General features: G+C 43.9%; 1 protein-coding gene across 4 annotated transcripts in view; it reads right to left on the reverse strand.

Moving 5' to 3' along the window:
• Window positions 1-3,408: 3,408 nt before the first annotated feature.
• Window positions 3,409-18,401, reverse strand: part of slc8a1b (solute carrier family 8 member 1b) — a 152,871-nt gene continuing 137,878 nt past the window's right edge. For all 4 annotated transcript variants that reach the window (XM_086181500.1, XM_086181501.1, XM_086181502.1 and 1 more), the window contains 4 exons: window positions 14,976-15,161; window positions 14,767-14,856; window positions 9,960-10,063; window positions 3,409-9,855 (listed from right to left, as the gene is read on the reverse strand). In XM_086181500.1, the coding sequence (XP_086037626.1) occupies window positions 9,583-9,855; window positions 9,960-10,063; window positions 14,767-14,856; window positions 14,976-15,161 (653 nt within the window). In that variant the 3' untranslated portion in view covers window positions 3,409-9,582. The remainder of the gene's footprint in view (window positions 9,856-9,959; window positions 10,064-14,766; window positions 14,857-14,975; window positions 15,162-18,401) is intronic.

Genomic DNA, 18,401 nt, shown 5'->3' on the forward strand with positions numbered 1-18,401 from the left:
ACACACACACACACACACATTTACAGGGGCAGAGTTCAGGCTGTGATATTTGCCTGACATTTAATTTCGGTTTCATGTGTGTGAAACACCTGCTCTATATGGTGTAATACACGCATGCACACAGACACACACACATACACACACACACACAAGTCAGGCAACTGTACAGTGAATTTGCTTAATCTTATACATCTTCTGTGTGTGAGCTGCTGGAAGAAAAAGTGGTGTGTGCGTGTGTGTGTGTGTGTGTGTGCGTGTGTGAGTGACAGCCCCATTACTACCCCCCCGCCCCCCCCCCTTCATGAGGCATTTCCTCTACACAACTGCTACTTGGTCAGCTGCTGATTGACAGCGCGTCCTAAGTATGTTTGGGAATTAGAAATCATCAAAAGATAAACTGAGGTACCCGGGCCAGTCCCGAGGAGCGCCCCCAACTGGAGGGACCAATGCTTTGATGGATGCAAAGCTGATTCTAAACTGGTCTTGCTGGTGCTGGCGCGGATTGTCCAACACTGCTGCGGTCTGAAGGGGTCCTGGTCCCATGTTTCAAGTGATAGATAAGTCTGGTTCGGTTCTGGTTCATGTATTCCCAGGTCTTTTTGAGCTCTGACACTGACTTTTGTACTTTTTTTCTCAAAGCCTTCAGGTGACATCCCCTCCCTCCCCCCAACCCTCACACCTGTGGTCATTTGTGATTCACCCCTCCTTGCTGGAAGAAATCAGGTCCCATCAGATCTGTTGACCGCGCCATGAGGCTGCGGAGAGGTTGTTGAAGACCTACAGTTCCCAGCCACATCTTGAAGTACAATGCTTGTTTTAGCCACTAGAATTCCAGCCACCGCCACAAATCTAGCAGCCCTCAGCTGCCTGGTTGAAAGTGTTTTTCCATTAGGGAGGCTGTGCACACGGCTGGCAGTTATTGTGATTCCACTGCTGTCCAAGCTGTCATTCGCAACGGCTGTGACGGCACAGAGTAGCGTCTGGCTCCGGGACAGAGCCACCGAAGAAAGGAGCACATGAAAGGCCGGGGAACGTCTAGACTGAGCGTCGGTGTGCATCTTCCTTCCTCTCATGGAGATTAAAGAGCGTCTGTTTGAAGCTGCGGAGGGGAAACACAAGACAAGAAGACAAAAGTCAACCCACACACACACACACACACACACACACACAAACCCTTTCATCGGCCGCATTACAACACCGTGGTTCTGGTCTTTGTTGGGGAGTGGGACGAAACTTCTTGAAGCGTCTTTTCGCTGTTGATGGTCTCCCATTCACCAACAGTCCCTGGAAGGCCGTGCAGACCTCCATGTTCTTCTCACTCATTTTGTTCATTGCTACACATTTAAGTGGGGTTAGCAAAGAACTCCATACTCCGAAATCTGGTTTTGAGCTGATAGCCAGTAAATACAGGACCAGGATTTGGATACTGATCCTGTGCTTCTCTGAATCTGAAAACACATTCAGAATCAATACATGCTTTTTAAAATTAAAAAAAAAAAACTTTTAGTATGATTTAGATTATCAACTGTTTTCCACTTGCATGTTAAACCCAGGACAGCTCCTGACGTGTGCGTTCGCGACGTGCTCCACGCTTTCAACCGTTTTCAGCAGTCGGAGGAGAGGCGAGTCTCCATCTGCTGTTCGGCATTAAAAAGGATGAACAACGAGCTTACTTCACAAAAATGCTGCCATTTTGCTTCAAACAAGACGACTGGTGCAACCATGGGAACCCTCCAGACATCTTGCCCTCGCGTCACACAGATCTTAGTCGGGCGCTGACAAGACGGCCCTGCTGTCTCTCACTCGGTTGTCCGATAACATTTGGCAGCCAGCACAGACTTTCAGACAAGAGGAACCTTGTACACCCTAACCTGACATAAATTATGACTAAAGTTCCCAGAATGCCTCCCTCTGCAGGCACAGGTCCTCCAGTGAGGCGCCTGCATACAAATCAAATGTGACAGCATAATAAGATTTTAGATAGATGCAGAGGCAGGAAATGAGTGGAGGAAAAAAAAAAAAAGTCACCTGTGCACAGGAACGACAAAATAAAACTGCTGACTCACTGGGACTCACGCATCTCTTTAAAATGCTCAGATAAACTTGAAGCAAGGATAAAGTGCACATTCAGATTTTTACAGTGGCTAAAACTCATAATGTCTGATTCACTGCGCAGTTTGGATCCGTAGAGTTTTCCATATGTTTGGGAACCTCGGCTTCCCACTTCTCCGGCGTCATCTCTGCGTGGCGTGGATGTTCGTGGACGCATCGTGGCGTTTCATCTCCTGTGCAGTTAGTTTTAGATTTAAGATGTGGCAGGTTTGAAACGGATCCTAAAGTGATGGGAAAGTAATGCTAACCGCACTTGCAGCGCCTGTAGCTGGACGAGCTTCATTGCTGGACTTCTCTGATCTCTGACTTTGATCTGACTGTGATCTCGCGCAGCCACACGACGGGTTTGGCACCGACTGGAGGGAGAGTTGCTGAGTTTACCGACTGGGCGTGCGCGGTAGTGTCTTACAGACTTATACTGGAAGGCTTTCTGCAACCATAGACGGCTCCCCCTGTTGGCCGTTAGAAATAATGCAGACTTGAGGGACTTTGGCAGTGGCTTTAATTAGCGGGAACCTCGGCCCATGCGGTATAAACGGGACCGTCAGTAATTTGTTGGTTGCCCATTGAGATGCATTCAAGCCTCAGTTATTTCATCCTGCCACTGCTTAAGTGCATGGATTTAAATGACCATAAATAGGGAACAACCGTCAGGATCCCCATAAAAACGGTGCTACTTTAACAGCTTCTGGTGAAAACCAGAGCTTGCTGGTATCCAATTATTTACAACACATCAGAGAGCAGATTTAATTTGCCAATTAGTCAAACATTGTTTGTGCTCGATGACTTAAGTGTTTAAATTTCTTGGAAGGGGAAAATAAAAAACACGAGCAAAGCAAATAGAAACAAAAGCACATTCATTATATTTTCCTGGAGGAGAGAAAACAGAGGGAATTAATCAGCAGTGAATCAGCCGCCGCTTCCGTCCCTGCAACAGCGGTGGAACATGACAGCTAATTAGACGTGGGCCATTCAGACAAATGTCATTTTCATCATCTCAAGTCTGAACACGTACAAAAAAAACAAAAACCAGACCCAAAAAAAAAACCAGATGTAGTTTTCTTCTACCGGAGGTTGAGTGTGAGACAAAGGCGACGCACACACACACACACACACACACACACACAAGAGCTGGTGAATGTCCATTATGAAGCTTAATGGGATAATTAAGCTTCCATGTAACGGCCTGTCATCACATTCAACACACACACACACACACACACACACACACACACACACACACACACACACACACACACACACCAGAAAGGAATTGAACTCGCGGGGTCTCTGAAACAGGGTATCCCAAACTTTATTTTATTGGTTTTTATCAGAAGTACCATGTACCATGGAGAGCAGTCACAGTTAGTGGCAACACACATACAACAACTTTCCTCTTATCAGTTGGTGTTCAACAAAATTTAATAATAAAAACAAAAACAACAAAAAACAAACCAAAAAAAAAAAAAGTAACACGAGTACACACAGAAGAGAGAGAGAGGCAAAAAAAAAAAATCCTCATTATTATCAATATAATCATTGACGGGGTTGTTGTTTGATCTCAAACCTACAACACCCCGCGCGAGTGAAGGAGAACCATGGAGGCGAAGGGAGGAACACAATGTGACGGAGCAAAGAAAGGATTAAGGAAAGGAAAAAAAAAAAATAAAGAAGAAAAGATGAGGGATTTAGTGAGCGAGAAAAATGACAGACGGCAACTCAAGGCGAGACAGATGATCCTTCGGGAGAGAGTCAGACAGACGGGGACGAGGCTGAGGTGCGATGACGATCCGCAGCCACCGACGGGTACGAAAGCAAGAGGGCGGGCGGAAACGAGCAGGTATCAACATGAGGCGCTGACAGACGCACACTGCGGTTGTTTTTGGACACGGGACGCTCCTCCAGTAGAAAAATAATCAAAAAGCTCAGGAAGGAAAGAAGGAGAGGATTAAAGAGCAGGAAGAAGAAGGGAGAAAGAAAGAAACTTCTCGCAAAAAGGCAATATATGTCATTCTTGAGTGCAGTGAGCGTTTGTTTCCTTTAAATAAATATGTGGGATTAACTCTCGTCTGGTCCACCTCACTTATAACACTGTACAGTATATACACAATAGTATTTCTATAATGACAAAATAACCTTTAGATGTACATAAGTATTCCTCACCCCCCCCCCCCCCCCCCCGTCGGAGAATACAACCGTGGTATTAGAAGTAGCAAGCAGTGTTGTATTTTTTGTAACCCATGCAACTCCCATATAGTATATTTATTTATCTAAGATACACAAGATCTCATCTCTCATTCAATAACAGCAGATATTGCCTTTCAAGAAAAAAAACAAACTACAAAAACGAATCAATCATGTGCAAGTTACTTCAAAACAAACTGTTTAAATTAAACTCGTTAAGTTCTACCCACATTTAAAAAAAAAAGCAAAAAAACAAAAAACAAAGAAGAAGAAGAAGAAGAAGAAGAAAAGAACAGAAGATGAACCTGATTCTGTACAGCATTCAAACCGTTTTGTTTTGTTTTCTGTCGTCAACACCAGGGGGGAGGATGGGATACGATTCTCTATAATTATATACAGACATGTTATCATTCATGCACAGTGTCAACAAGTAGAACATTGACATTCCAAAAATATGGAGAACATGGCATAGAGAGGCCGAGAGCAGAAGGGGAGTCTGGGGAGGGAGAAGACAGAATAAAACAACGATGGCTGCCCGCTTTGGTTACTTTGGCAGCAGAAATGAGAAAGAAGAGAGGAGAGGAGAGGAGAAGAGAAGAGAAGAGGGGAAAGAGACACAGAGGGACAGATAGACACCAGAACAATACACATGCTGGGCCGGAGAAGTCCATTCCAATCTCACTGACCCAGAAATCAACGTATGGCTGTAACTTCATTTTTTTTTTCCTTTAATTTTCACCGTCTTTCACCTCCGTTTGAATGAAAGTTGTTGAATGTTACTTTTGAGGGAGGAGACTACGCTGTGGTATCCCAACAGTGCCTTCGCCGCTGTGGCGTGGCATCGCTCGGCGTCGTACCAGCAGGCTCGCTCGTCCTTCGCGTCACGTCGTTCATTCGCTCGTCCGTTTGGTGTTGCGTTCACGGATTCCTCGGGCCGTCGTTCAAGAGGTCAACGGAAACGCACCATCCATCTTTACGGCGAAAGCAACATCATGACGCTTCACGGCTGACTCAACACTTTTTTTGTTGTTTTTTTGAACATCAGGTACGACATTGTTATTCATCAGAAGACAAAATCTCTGTTGTTGTTTACATCGGAATAAGCAACTTCGTGAACGAAACAACATGGGAGCCGCTTCACATAAGCAACAACAACCAGTGCAATTCTTTCCCCTTCATTTAAAAACCACCTCCACGAAACCGACAGAGAAAAAAAAATTTAACGTTTTTCTCCTCCTGGCTTTCTCGTAGTGTTTTAATGTGGCCCGGCTCACCTTTAAATCTAAAAAAAAACAACAACAACAACAACAAAAAACAACAGCAGGAAGCTAAAGTCGTAATCTCTCCTCCTTAAATGAGAAACCTGATAGTGTACTTACAATCATGGCCGCTCGCTGTAGCTAGCAGGCTTTAGCTTCCCACCCGGGTCCAAACCCTGTGGGGCTTTGAGGAGCTGTGGCTAATCTGCTCATAGCGTCAAAGTCCATTGAGCTAACGTCCCTTAAACGACAATTATTAGTCTGCGCAGCAAACTTACTCGATGCAAACAACTACGTCACCGCAAGCTTTTCATTCCCACACAAGTCCAACGAGTGCACAGTTTCAGTAAGTCCAACAATATTTAACCAGAGGACAGGTAATCTATACCCTGTTGAAGTTACTCAAAAAGTGACGCAAACAGCTTCCACAAATGTTCTTTTTTTTTTCCTCTCCTTGGATTTTTTTTTTTTTTGCGCAAACTAGCATAACTTTTTTTTTTTTTTTTTTTTTTTTTTACAGTGTATAAACCTTCAGCTCCATGCCAGTGAACAGACAAATGCATACAAATTGATACTCTGGTCTAAAAACAAGGCTTCTTTTGTCCTTTCTAATGACATGTGAATAATATTTGGTGTTTTAAGAAAGATCCACTGGTTTTTAAAAAAAAAAACAAAAACAAAAAACCAACAACTTTCATTTGTTTGGACTGCAAATATCAAGTTTATGATAGAAATATTTCCCTTTGGCAAAACAGGGGTAAACTGCCACTCTGTGAGCCACGTTTTGAGCAGAGTTTGGCACGTTTGAGCAGTCAGACATTTCCCTTACATGTCAGTTATGGCGTTAATTGAATTTTTTGATTTATATTCGATTTTTTTTGCAGCTTCTTGTATCGTTTCTGAAGGCGTTCTGGATTTGCCAAACTCATCCAACTCATGGCTCTGCTCAGCTCCGGATTCTTCTACGGGTTGAAAGTTGAGACTGTTGCAAGGTTTGACATGGATTACACTTAGCCCACGCTAATTACTTCACAGATGACATTTTAAATACTACCTTATTATTTTATACATCAAGTAAAAAAAAAAAAAAAAGAAAAAAGGAAGAAAAAGAAGAAGAAACATCAGCAGGAAAATTCTGGCCAATTCAGATGCATACAGTGTGGTGCCAGTTGACAAATTCCAGACTTTTTCGATTGCCTACACAGAAGTAAAGTTGTGTGTCTGTCATGATTTTGGCTGAGCGAGTTAAGAGTTAACAGTCTGAATTGTAAACCTCTCTGACAGGCAATACAGGCATGAAGATTGGACTCTACACATATCTAAGGACATGCTGCTTTCATTTGTCCATAAATGCATACATGTTCAGTCCTTGTCTGTTTGAGACTGAATCAGACGCTGACTGATGATGTCATTCAGTCCATCCGCGGGCTTGTGGTCGATGTGGTTGATTCTGACACAGATACTTAGCAGGTACTGATACTGCAGTAGCTGGTCCGGCGCTTGCTTGTTCCTTGAGATCGTGTTGGGCAGCTATAAAAACGCGGTCACCCTCGGAGGGCAGTTCCTTCACGGCGACTCCTCTCTCAACCGCTCAGCGCACAACTTGTGTGTAGAAGTGCTTTACTCTTGTTTAGCTACGAGCTCGGTCACGTCTTGGCAGGATCTGTTTGGACCTGTATCATAAAGTGAGATCAGAGGCTTTCAGTGTTGCCCTCCGTCAAGGCTCGCTAGGTCTTCATCAAACAGGAGACTGGTGGACCCTGTAGTCAGGAATTCAAAACAATTCTGCGTATTTTAAATCAGGATTTAGAGTCCACCAGCATGAACAGTCTAGGATCTTATTAAAGGGGCCTGTCAAGTGCAGACACGGAGAAATGTGAGCAAAGAGTCCAGTAGTCATTATTTACCACGGAACTATTCTGACCCGTGAAATGAACCGTTCCCATCAGAATTGCCAGAACCACAACCCATGCTTCGATATGCAAGTGTGGCTGAGTGTTGACTAACTCCTCCCATCCAGCAACACTGATTCCCTCTTTGACCAATGAAATTTGAGATTGCTGGCGGCAGAGATATCAGGAAAAAAAGATTCCTGGCGCTGATTTGCTGGAGGTCAACACTGTAAAATACCTCCGACACGTCTGAACACAGATCAGATGTGAATTCCAGATGTGGACACAGCTGCTGAACTCACTCTGTGATACAGGCAGCACACAGCTGATCGGATGGACCGCATCAGAAGAATTCCAGTCCTGGACAGTCCTCTCCAGACTGGTCTGGTGGTCTGAAAGGACGCGATGCTAGAAGCAGTAAACAAGTGTTTACCCCGATCTGTCTTTCAACCGACTGGGCATCAACTCTCCTCCGTCCGTGTCACTGAGGGAAGCTGTCACACTTCTACATCATCACTGTCCTTCTTGTTTGGAAGCCACACTGAAGCAAAGTCCTAAAACCGAGCTGTTGATTGCCGTTGAGGAAAACAAATCCCTGTTGGACAGTCGCCCTACAGGCCGATCTATAGGAAGAGTGACAAATGAAGGGTCAGGGGTTCAGGATTAGTGGTTGATCTTACAAAGCCCTTAAGGATTTGGATTGGTCCACTGACCAGCTGGGGGGGGGGGGGGGGGGGGGTGTTTAAGACACGCAGGGATAATGACAGAAGCTGTTGAGTGAACCGACGGGAAATAGACGAGTTTTCACAGAGGGCGGTGCCTACGTTTTCCCAATTGACACACAACAGTTGCAATCTCAGCAGTGGAAAACCAGGTAACAGAAATCCACAGTAGAAAAAAAAAAGAAAAAAAAAAAAGAAAAAAAAAACCCCAAACCAACCCAAACACACGAGATTAACCTATATATTTATGCAATGATAATAGATTCTCTAACAGTTTTAAACGGTAGACCGGCCATTTATCTTCTCAGACATGGCCTTATTAAAGGTAAAAGCACACTAACCCCTTCTTGATTCAAATTAGTCCTTAAATCATTTACACCTACAGTATAAAGCAACAGAACGAGGGTCCGTTCAGGAGCGCAAGGCAGAACCAAGACATTCAGAAGGAAAACCGCGGAGCTGTGAAATACCGTTCAGCTCTTTGTATTTACATTTCTAACCTCGGTATCCCTTCGTTTGCTTTGCTCTCCCGCTTAAAAAAAAAGAAGGAAAAAAGTCTTACTCAGCATTTCTACAGGCTGGGAGAGTCAAACGGACCTCAGGTACACAAGCAGATTCTGTCTCACGCAGCGAGACAAGAGGCGTTTTCTTTTTTTTTTTCTCTTCACAGTACGTGACTTCATCTTCCCACCGCACGAGCACAGAAACCCACAGTCACACACACACACACACACACACACACACACACACACACACACACACACACACAGTTTGATGTCATTTAACAGTTGTGGCGATATATCCGCTTTCTTCAGGTCATGCCTGGACTTACAGACAGATTCTCTGTCTCTTCTTGTCTCGCTCGTTTCTGTCACAGCAGCTCCGACTGAGAGTAGAATGGTGGGTTTGCTGCGGTTGGAGCCACACACCCAAGCTTAGAGCCTGGACGTGTGTCTGTTGGAACATCTCGTCAAAACCAATGTACAGTGGAACATAGTGTGGATTCATCTGAGTGAATGTGTGACTCTGAGGGTTAATTATATGCTTATAAAACAGGGGTTTAAGACAAGTTATCATAGATCGGTTTTAGATCGATAATCAAAAGCAAACATATTCTGATAGTTCATTCCTCTTTCTTCTCCTGCTGTTTCTCTCGCTCCTAAGATGCTCTTGCTTGCCCACGTCCTGCCATTCATCCAAATTTCCTTCTGTTGTGTTTTCAGGTGCGTGAATGCATCCTCCATTCCTTCATCTGTACATCTATCCATTCATCTGTCATTCTATTGCGTAAAGGGAGGGAGTGATAGATCAATGAGACAGCCTTCATTTCCAACTCCATCCATTCATCCATCTCCCCTTGATTTTCTTCCTCTGTGTTCTCCGTCTGTCTTCCCTTCGTCATCTCCTGCCATTTTAGAAGCCCTGGATGTGGCAGTAGGCCTCCAGCGAGGAGAAGAGGATGTAGAGGAGCCACAGGCTGATGAACAGCATCGTGGTCAGGGCCTTCGCAGTCCGGGGCCCGCCCAGCTCTCCACCGATCTCTGGCCGCCGTCGGTACATCAGCGTGGCGACGGAGATGAAGGCAAAGATGGTGAAGAGTGTGACAGAGAAAGCCAGTGTGCCCGGATCCACTCTGAACTCTTCCCCGTTGCTCTTGTGGTAGATGGCAGCAATGGACCACGCCACCTGTGGGGGGAGAACCGCAGAATCACATGGAGAAACGCGATGACGTGACAAACGGCAGAAGCAACAGCAAAGGTCAAAGAACGCATGGTTCGTGAAGAACTCACCCCAATGCCCAGGAAAACGTTAACGGCGTTGGAGCCCGTCACATTACCAATGGATGCATCTGCGTACTGATCCTGGATAGCAGCTACCTTGCTGGCAAAGGTGTCTGGACGGACCGGGGGAGGATGGAGATGCACAGGTGAGAAACAGCTCAGGAGATGGGAGGGGAAATTCAAGAATATATAACATTTTTTTTTTTGAAAGGGTCCAATACTTCCTAAAGATGAAAATAAGATAGGCAAACTTTATGACATTCCCATGAAATGGAAATTTGCACTCTGGCAACAGTTTACAAGAAGAACAGATAGTAGAACAGTTAAAAACATGTAAAATACAAATACTGCTACTTCAAGTGCAGGATGCATGAAATGAACTTCAGGCAGCAGTGCTCCTGGGCTGGAAAGGAAAGTATTTTAATACCTTACTGGTTAAGATGGCATGCAGGATATTTTCTAACACAGTTTTATGCGCTAATTGTGTCTTCTGATATGATGAGCCGAGTGGTGGGGGGGTTATTGTAGACCCGGGTGGCCTTTCTGGTTATAGACCACTGGAGATGCAGTTATTCTCCAACAGTACCATTAACACTTTAGAAACAGCAGTTGAATGTCAAATCTGTGTAATTCTGGCTGTGTTTGTGAGGGTCGAGGGTCTCATTCCTTTATTTTGAAGGTCCTGAGCTGAAAAGTTTGGAAACTCTTCGTCTAGAATGTGAGATGAGGATTTGCTCTTGATTGTGAAAGACTTTGTCATCGTCACACATGGAGGTAATATTCTTACACAAAGTCACCTCTCAATAAAGCTTGACAGATTTATTTCTCCTCCACCTCTGAATCTCCTCCATCCTTCTAACTGTTCAACTAGAGTCCTTTCAAAACTCACAAACATCTTTGGACAATCCGCTGAGATTAAAGAAATTATGACCTTTTCTCTAATGCCGCCATCACAAGTCATTAGAAAGGCGTGCATGTCCCGACTGTCTGGTTGCACGAGTCGCGACCTTTCTCCTCCTGTCACCAACAGAGTCTTTAACTATCATTTTCTGTCATTTCTCCTCCTCGATGTAGAGCAAAGAAAAGCCAAACTCTCTCTGGGTTCAGCTGTGACGTCTTGGTCAAGCTGTTTGGACTCTGACGGGAAACCATAACAACGGTAGTCAAATGAAGTGTAACTGGCTAAAGTCAACATAAAGTTCCACACGCAGTAGTTTTTGTTGTACAAGAACACAGTGGCAGATAAGGGCGAGCCAAATAAATACGGAGCCCAATTACAAAACACTGTGCAAATCCTGTTTTCCACATCTAGGAAGGAACCTTAAAAACCTAAATGTTTAATCCTGTTATGGTTTTCTGTCCCCGGCTGCCAGTCCTGCCCGGACTGGATCCAAAATCAATAATTTACAGGACCGCATGGGCAAATACATCTTGGCCTGAAAACTAATTGTGATTGTGGTGATTAATCCCCCAAATTTCCCCTGGTTCAATGTTTGCCAGACTATGGCAAATCAAAAGGGACATAAAGGAGCAGTTGAAGTGCTGCCAAGTCTGAGAGCTCAGAGCAAGTGGGTCGGCTAAAACTCGCCCTTCTTCTGGGTGTCTTATTGTTTCTAGTGTTCTAGTTTTTATCATGGCAGATACAGTGAGTGGACAAAATGAATAAAAATGCCAGGAAAAGGAAGAAAGTAAGGATTTAAAAAAAAAGGGATTAAAAGAAGAGAAGGAAGGGCTTTGTTGAAGAAGCAGCCAAAGTGAGGCTGGAAAAGAGGATAACTGAAGGACCAGAGGAAGAGGAGAAGAGATGGCAACAGGCCAAGAAAGGAGAGAGTGCAGTAAAGATAAATCTCTCCACGCATCTCACAGCTTCAAGGACATGCCTGCCAAACGTGTGTGTGTGTGTGTGTGTGTGCGTGTCAGAGAGAGATGGTCTGATCATACGTGCCTGTGTCCCTGCATGTGTACATGCATACTGCGTTACTGTGTTTTGGAGGCCACCTGGGTCCAATCTAATGCCATCCCTCCATCAGTTGGTAAAAGCCTATGTGTGTGTGTGTGTGTGTCTCTCTTGTGTGCCTGACAGAGTGGGTGAGTGCGTGGGTGCTTCCATGTTCGATATGTGTGTGTGAAACCATCTCTACTCAGCAACTCCTTCTGTGAGAATTCACCCGCCTGGAGAGTTTTCTGCCCTTTCCCTCTTTCCTCTCTGCCAATCAAGCTCTCTCTCTTCCTACCTCATCCTTCTCTACATCTTCTCTCTCTTCTGCTACCTTCTCACCTCTTCAAAATGGAAGGACTCATAGGGGAGCAGCAATGTGCTCCTGGCAATCTGGTAAACGTACTTCAGGTGGACGTTGTTCCCCTGTTGCCGCCTGAGAGAAAGATTCGAGTTCATCCTCCGGGACAGTATGACTCTTAAGGATACTCGAAGGTTTATTCATATTCATGTGTGTTCATTTTTAAGCTTCCTTGTCATCGCTGACAAATTGGATTATAAATATTACATTATGTAAAATAAAGCAAATTCCAATTTTAAGGGACATTAAAACCAATTTGGTGTTTCGTACTTCGTGCCTCAAACGTTTCAAGTCAGGTGAGCCACAATGAATTTTAAAAAGGTTAAACGTCCTTTCAATTAATGTCCTGCTGCAGTGGCTTCTGGTGCCGCCTTAGCTGCTGTCAATGTACTTCATCCGCCAGATGTTGCCCACCTCCATGATTCCCAGACTGGGTATCATGGGTCTTCCAGAGATGCGCACACAAAGCTTATGTTCATTTCCTGCTGGGTCAGACAACTAAGGCCCTTCAGGACTCAATGTTTCTCTTAACTTGCTAAGAATGGATGAATTGTTAAAATCTCCCCCCACGCCCATCGAGCAGGAGAGACTGACTGTCTTTGGTTGTTTTGCTTCATCCATTGAGTCCCTAGTGTCCTGTCAGACAGAGCTAGCATTTCTGTTAGCAGTGCTAGTGCTAGCGTGTAGCTATTGGTGGTGCTAGTGCCATGCTATGGATGTTGAATGTTTCATGTTTTGGGAACCGCTGACCCACCTCACATTTGCTCCTTGTTTTTTTATCCTGTGAGTCCTTCCAGACATTTTTCACTGTTGGAGTGTTACAGATTAATTTGAAAACTTAGATTAATGAGGCTCTGGAGTTTTATAAATGTTTGTTATATTTCAACTCTTAATCTCTACTCCGATTGTGTTCTTCCAAGTTATGTACTTGCCCACACTCTCTCCCTCAGTGTGTGTGTGTCTGTGTGTGCGCGTGCGCTAGCTGGGATAACTGTGATAAACGAGGTTAATCATCATGAAACTGCAGCACAAGATGAGTTTTATTAACTACAAAGGCGAGAGAACCAGAGTGTGTGTGTGTGTGTGTGTGTTTGAGTGTGTGAGAGGGTCATGAGAGGCTCTGTTAATAAAGCAGAAAGCCTGAGGAAGGCTGAAAGACGTTCATGCTGCAGCTCTACACATGTTGTGCTTGTGTGTGTATTTGCCGGGTGTGTAAATGCAACTGTTCACAGGTCTATTCCTATTTGGGCGACAGAAAATATTACATTTCCTGCACTGCACACAGATTTCTTTGTGTGTAATAATACGTAATACGTCAAATTTACACCTGAGCCCCCGAAATGGGAGGATAGAGACCACCTGACTCCGACATGACAAATAGCCCTATGCTAATGCACGATGGGCACAGTGAGGGTGTGTGTCTGGTGGGAGTGTGTTCCTGTGAAAGTGGACCATTTCAAGCAGTACTGCACCAGAGTGTCCGCATTCATGATAGAAATTGCACTTGCACAGTTGTTTGCCGACATATATCTAGTTTATGTATCAAACATCCTGGCATGTGTGTGTCTGTATGTATATTCTTGTGTGTGTGTGTGTGTGGGTGCAGCAGCATTAGACCACAGCCAAGGTTAAATCATATTTAACCAGATGCTGCTGCCTGTCATCATTCTTTATGTTAATGGATCCATGCTGCCGTCTGCAGACTGGATTCTTTCTCCTAACTGGTTTTCACTCATAAAAAAAAAACAACCGGGGCAACTGGAAACTATTCAGTCATTCATATTAAAAAGTCCCTATCTGTCACTAAAACATGAGTTACTTCCTCGGCTTGCTTGTATTAATTTGAACCCAGATGACAAGCAGATGCAGCGGCGAGGCTCCGTCTCTGGTTGAGTGTACTGTGACTGTGCTGTGGTGTTACATGATGTTCCTTCTTCTTCTTTCAATATTTAGTCACTTCAAATAAATGGAAACACACTTCTTCAGTGTTTCACACAAATGTAAAAGCTTCTGAGGGAGCAAAGACATCTGGAGAACCACGCAGTGATTTTAGTGTGAGTGTCCTGATTAAGGCCGAAACACCATCTAATTTGACTGATGTTGCAATTGAATTATGATTTATTCCAAATAACAGTTTCTTCTTCTATGGAGAAGACGTTTTTTAAAGACAAGACCACTGCATTCAATAAAGCTATAATATAACAGTTCATGCTGGAATGTGGAAAAGAAATGGAAGGAATAAATCTTGCAGTCCTAAAAATTGAAGCCAGGAATTGAAAATGTCAAGGTATACTCCCTGAAGGGGCTACTTGATGAACACAAATCTATTCCTAAATTGGAGACCTCGGGGTATTTTCTGCTCATAAAGGCCTCGTGAAGCTAAATGCCAAATGTGGAGAGAAAAAGGTCTTTGATTAAATCTGGCGGAAAGTCCAATGGCAGGATATTATGATTAAAACAGACGCAGAGATGAGTCAATAATAGAGCACATCATAAGAACACATATGTTTCTGACTCACCTGGTACAGAAGTTCCCAATGCAACAAATACAACTGCAGTGACCGAATCCTTCAGGCCCACTGTGCAGCCAAAGTGAGACGCCAAGTCACCTGGAATGACCAGAAATGAACTTAAGTAATTAATAAACATGAACATTAACTGTGTTCATATTTTGAACTGTGATAAAAGCCTTCTCATGATGAGTTTAAATCAAGACTGTTGGTCGTACCGATGATGGCGGTGAGAAGCCCGATCATGCAGATGGAGACGACGAAGCAGGCCCAGCCGTTCCAGTACTCTGTGGGTGGGACAAAGGCGAACAGAACCTTCCAGAAGACGGTGAGGAAGTGCATGACGTAATCGAAACATGACGGCAACTTCTCCTCTCCGCACTCCTCGTCGTCATCATCCTCACCTGGGAGGAAAGAGAGGTTAAAGGTAAAGGGAGATGTTCCTGAGTGAAATGTGGACGGTTCACATGCATGTAAGACACAGTGAACTATTCGGCTGCGATGATGCTAATGGAGAAATATTGACTCCAGTAGAAACTCATCAAATCTAATCAGGTTTGCTGAGCCTGAAGCCAGTTGGAGACATCATGGAAAAAAAAAAAAATCCATCATATTTAGTGACTGCAATCAGTAAACGATGAATAATCCTCCCATTGTTAAACTCAACCATTAATGGACGATGTTTAGAGTCACAGATTCTAACGTGTTCAAATCAAATATGATCCAATACGAGGAGGAGCCACGCAAGTGAAGATGTCTTATTTAATACGTCTCAATTCAGGCTCTCGCATATCTCAACAAAATTCTATTCGGACAAAATCTAAATCGAATCTCACACCTGAAACTCTGAATAAAAGAATGCTAATGCTTGTAGGTGTGTGTGCCATGATTTTGTCTGCTATCATTTGTCACTGATTGGAAGATACACACACATACAAATTAGGAAAACAAAGCGGGTAATACCCAGTAGTAGAGCTGTCCTATTGATTTCATCTGCTTCACTGGATGCATTTTTTTAAACTCCTAAAGGCTGGCGACCCGTTCAGATGCTCACATCAGCCCAAGCTAGACCTGCCAAACATATGAATTGAGTTTGGAGAGACAATGCAAGGAAAAAAAAGAGGTCCAGAAATAAAAGAAATTGCTTGATGACCAAAAGAGTCTTCAGAATGCAGCATCCAGATGGCCTCTGAAAGTAATTCCCTCTTTCCTCGTTATATTACCAGTCTTTCAGCCAAAATGAATGAAAATGCCTTTCTTACGTGAAGTTGTTCTGCAAAAAAACTAAAATGCACATACCAGAGCTCTTCAGTCTGGCATCATCATCATCATCATCATTATTATTATTAATGTTCTATAGATGGTTTATACAGCTGGAACTGTCGAACATTCCCTTTTGTAAACTTCTCAGTAAATAATACGACAACAACATCACATGGCAACATGGTCAGCTGTCAGAATACACGCAAGTGTCACTAAGGAGATCAATGTTACAAGTGATTTCAGGTACATTATTGACAGATATGCTACTTAGCTATTTAGCTAGCCAGAAGGCTAACATCCCATGAACTAAAAAAAATGGCTACATGACAAGTGAGCTAAATCTCCTCGAATGTTGGAATGTTTGCATTTCACAGACGCTCATGGTATGTTTCCCTTTTCTCAAATTAAATATCTGTCATGATAAGATCCCTTTGGATAAAGCCTAAAAACTACAAATTAGATGCTGTAAATGACTGACAGGTCACAATGGTCATGATGCAACAACACAGGCTCTTTATACAAACTGAGAGCAGCTGTTGACCTTCTGTTGTGAGTAGCAATACTTTTACAACACACACTGATATATAGGTCATTAAACACAGACCAGAAATCAGTTGTGTGTTTATTAAAACAAATTAATAAACTCTAGTCGGGGCCAAAGCCCCTCGCAAAATTAAACCAATTTATGTAAACTTTATGTAATTACAAAGGGTGAGCATATGGAACCAATCATCATTAACTATAAATGAACAGAGGAAGGTCAGTTCTGAACACACACACACACACACACACACACACACACACACACACACACACACACACACACACACACACACACACACACACACAGACGTTTTCCTTCCAGCAGCTCTCCCACACTGAATAACTGTAACTGGACTCTATTTCTGTACGGTGGCACCTGAATGCCACTCAGAACTCTTTACAGTGTTACCCTCATTTACGCACATTCAGTAACGGCTGAATTAATGGTTTAATAAAGTCATGAACACCTCACTTGGATTTCATGTCCCTCTGTGTGTTAATTGTAAGGGCGCCCAGCGAGCACCCGCTGCGGAGTAGCAGTAGCAGAGTAATATTAGTATCTAACTATCAAGTTAAACACCATGGTGGAGAGAATGAAACACTGGTCTGATTTCAACTGTGAGCTTCAGCAGCAGCAGCAGCAGCAGCAGCAGCAGCAGCAGCAGCAGCAGCCATGTCTGGGGCTGATAGGATTCTCTCCGTTGGTCCAGCTCAGGTGAATGTCTTCACGTGTCTGCTCCACTTGCTCTGATTGGATTTACAAGCTCAGTTAGGTGTTACACTAATAATGTGGCTGTCACCCAAAGTAATTATGTCGTTCTCTCCCTGCATCCGTCTTCCACACTCCTTTCATCCTTGGTCACATTTTGACGATACAGCCGTTTTATAATTGAATATTCTGTGTCACTCGCTCACATCATTCCTCTTCATCTTTCTCACTGTTCTTTCACATGCTCTACAACCTGCAGCCTCACACACACACACGCACACACACACATCACTTTGATCTTACCGCCCTGTAGAGAAGAGCTACTGTCCATATCTGAATTAACCAATGACAACACAGTTTCTAGGCATGAGCAGTGAGCAGCAATAGATAACATGGACCAACACCTCTGTCTGGCAAGAGAGAGAGAGAGAGTATTGATGTGGTGTGTGTGTGTGTGTGTGTGTGTGTGTGTGTGTGTTGTGTGAGGATCAATCCCAAACCAGTCTCTATCCCTTCCACTTGTGTTCACTTAGAGGGAATCTAAATTTAAGTAGAAGAGTGGGGGAGTGGCCTAGGGGGGATGGCCGAGAGGGGAAGGGGCGTGGCCTGGGAATGGGGTGGTCGACCACCTTTATTCTGACTCCAGCACTACAAGAACAGAGGAAATGATGGCTTGCTTGTTTTAAAGTTGACAGCAACCTCAAGCATTTTGGAACATTTTCCCTGGCAAGTCCTCAAGAATATTTGGTGCTATGATTACATATCTGAAGAAAGAGCAGAGCTTCATTTTCATTAAAATAAAGTTTCCTTGCAAGTGCATCATTGTTTTTTTAATCAAACTTTGAATGAGAGTCCACCCTGCACCTCTGCCCTACTAGAGTGCCCCAAAGTGGGGCTGGTGCTGCACAACAGGGCCTCTGGAGAACCACAACATCCATCTTTGTAGGGACCTCTCATTTCTTGTTCACTGGTCTTCGGATGTATTCTTTCACGAGGTGTACAATAGCGCCCTCAAACGCCTGACAGTGATTAACAACGATGGCCATAAAAACTTGTCAATGGTGATGAAAGTGTCAATAAGGGGCACCCTGCCTTACAGCGCCACACTTCATGCAGACTGACATTCACG

Source organism: Aulostomus chinensis, chromosome 16 (assembly GCF_037954235.1).
Source record: "Aulostomus chinensis isolate RoL2024-O1b breed Wild chromosome 16, RoL_Achi_v1.0, whole genome shotgun sequence".
NCBI lineage: Eukaryota > Metazoa > Chordata > Actinopteri > Syngnathiformes > Aulostomidae > Aulostomus > Aulostomus chinensis.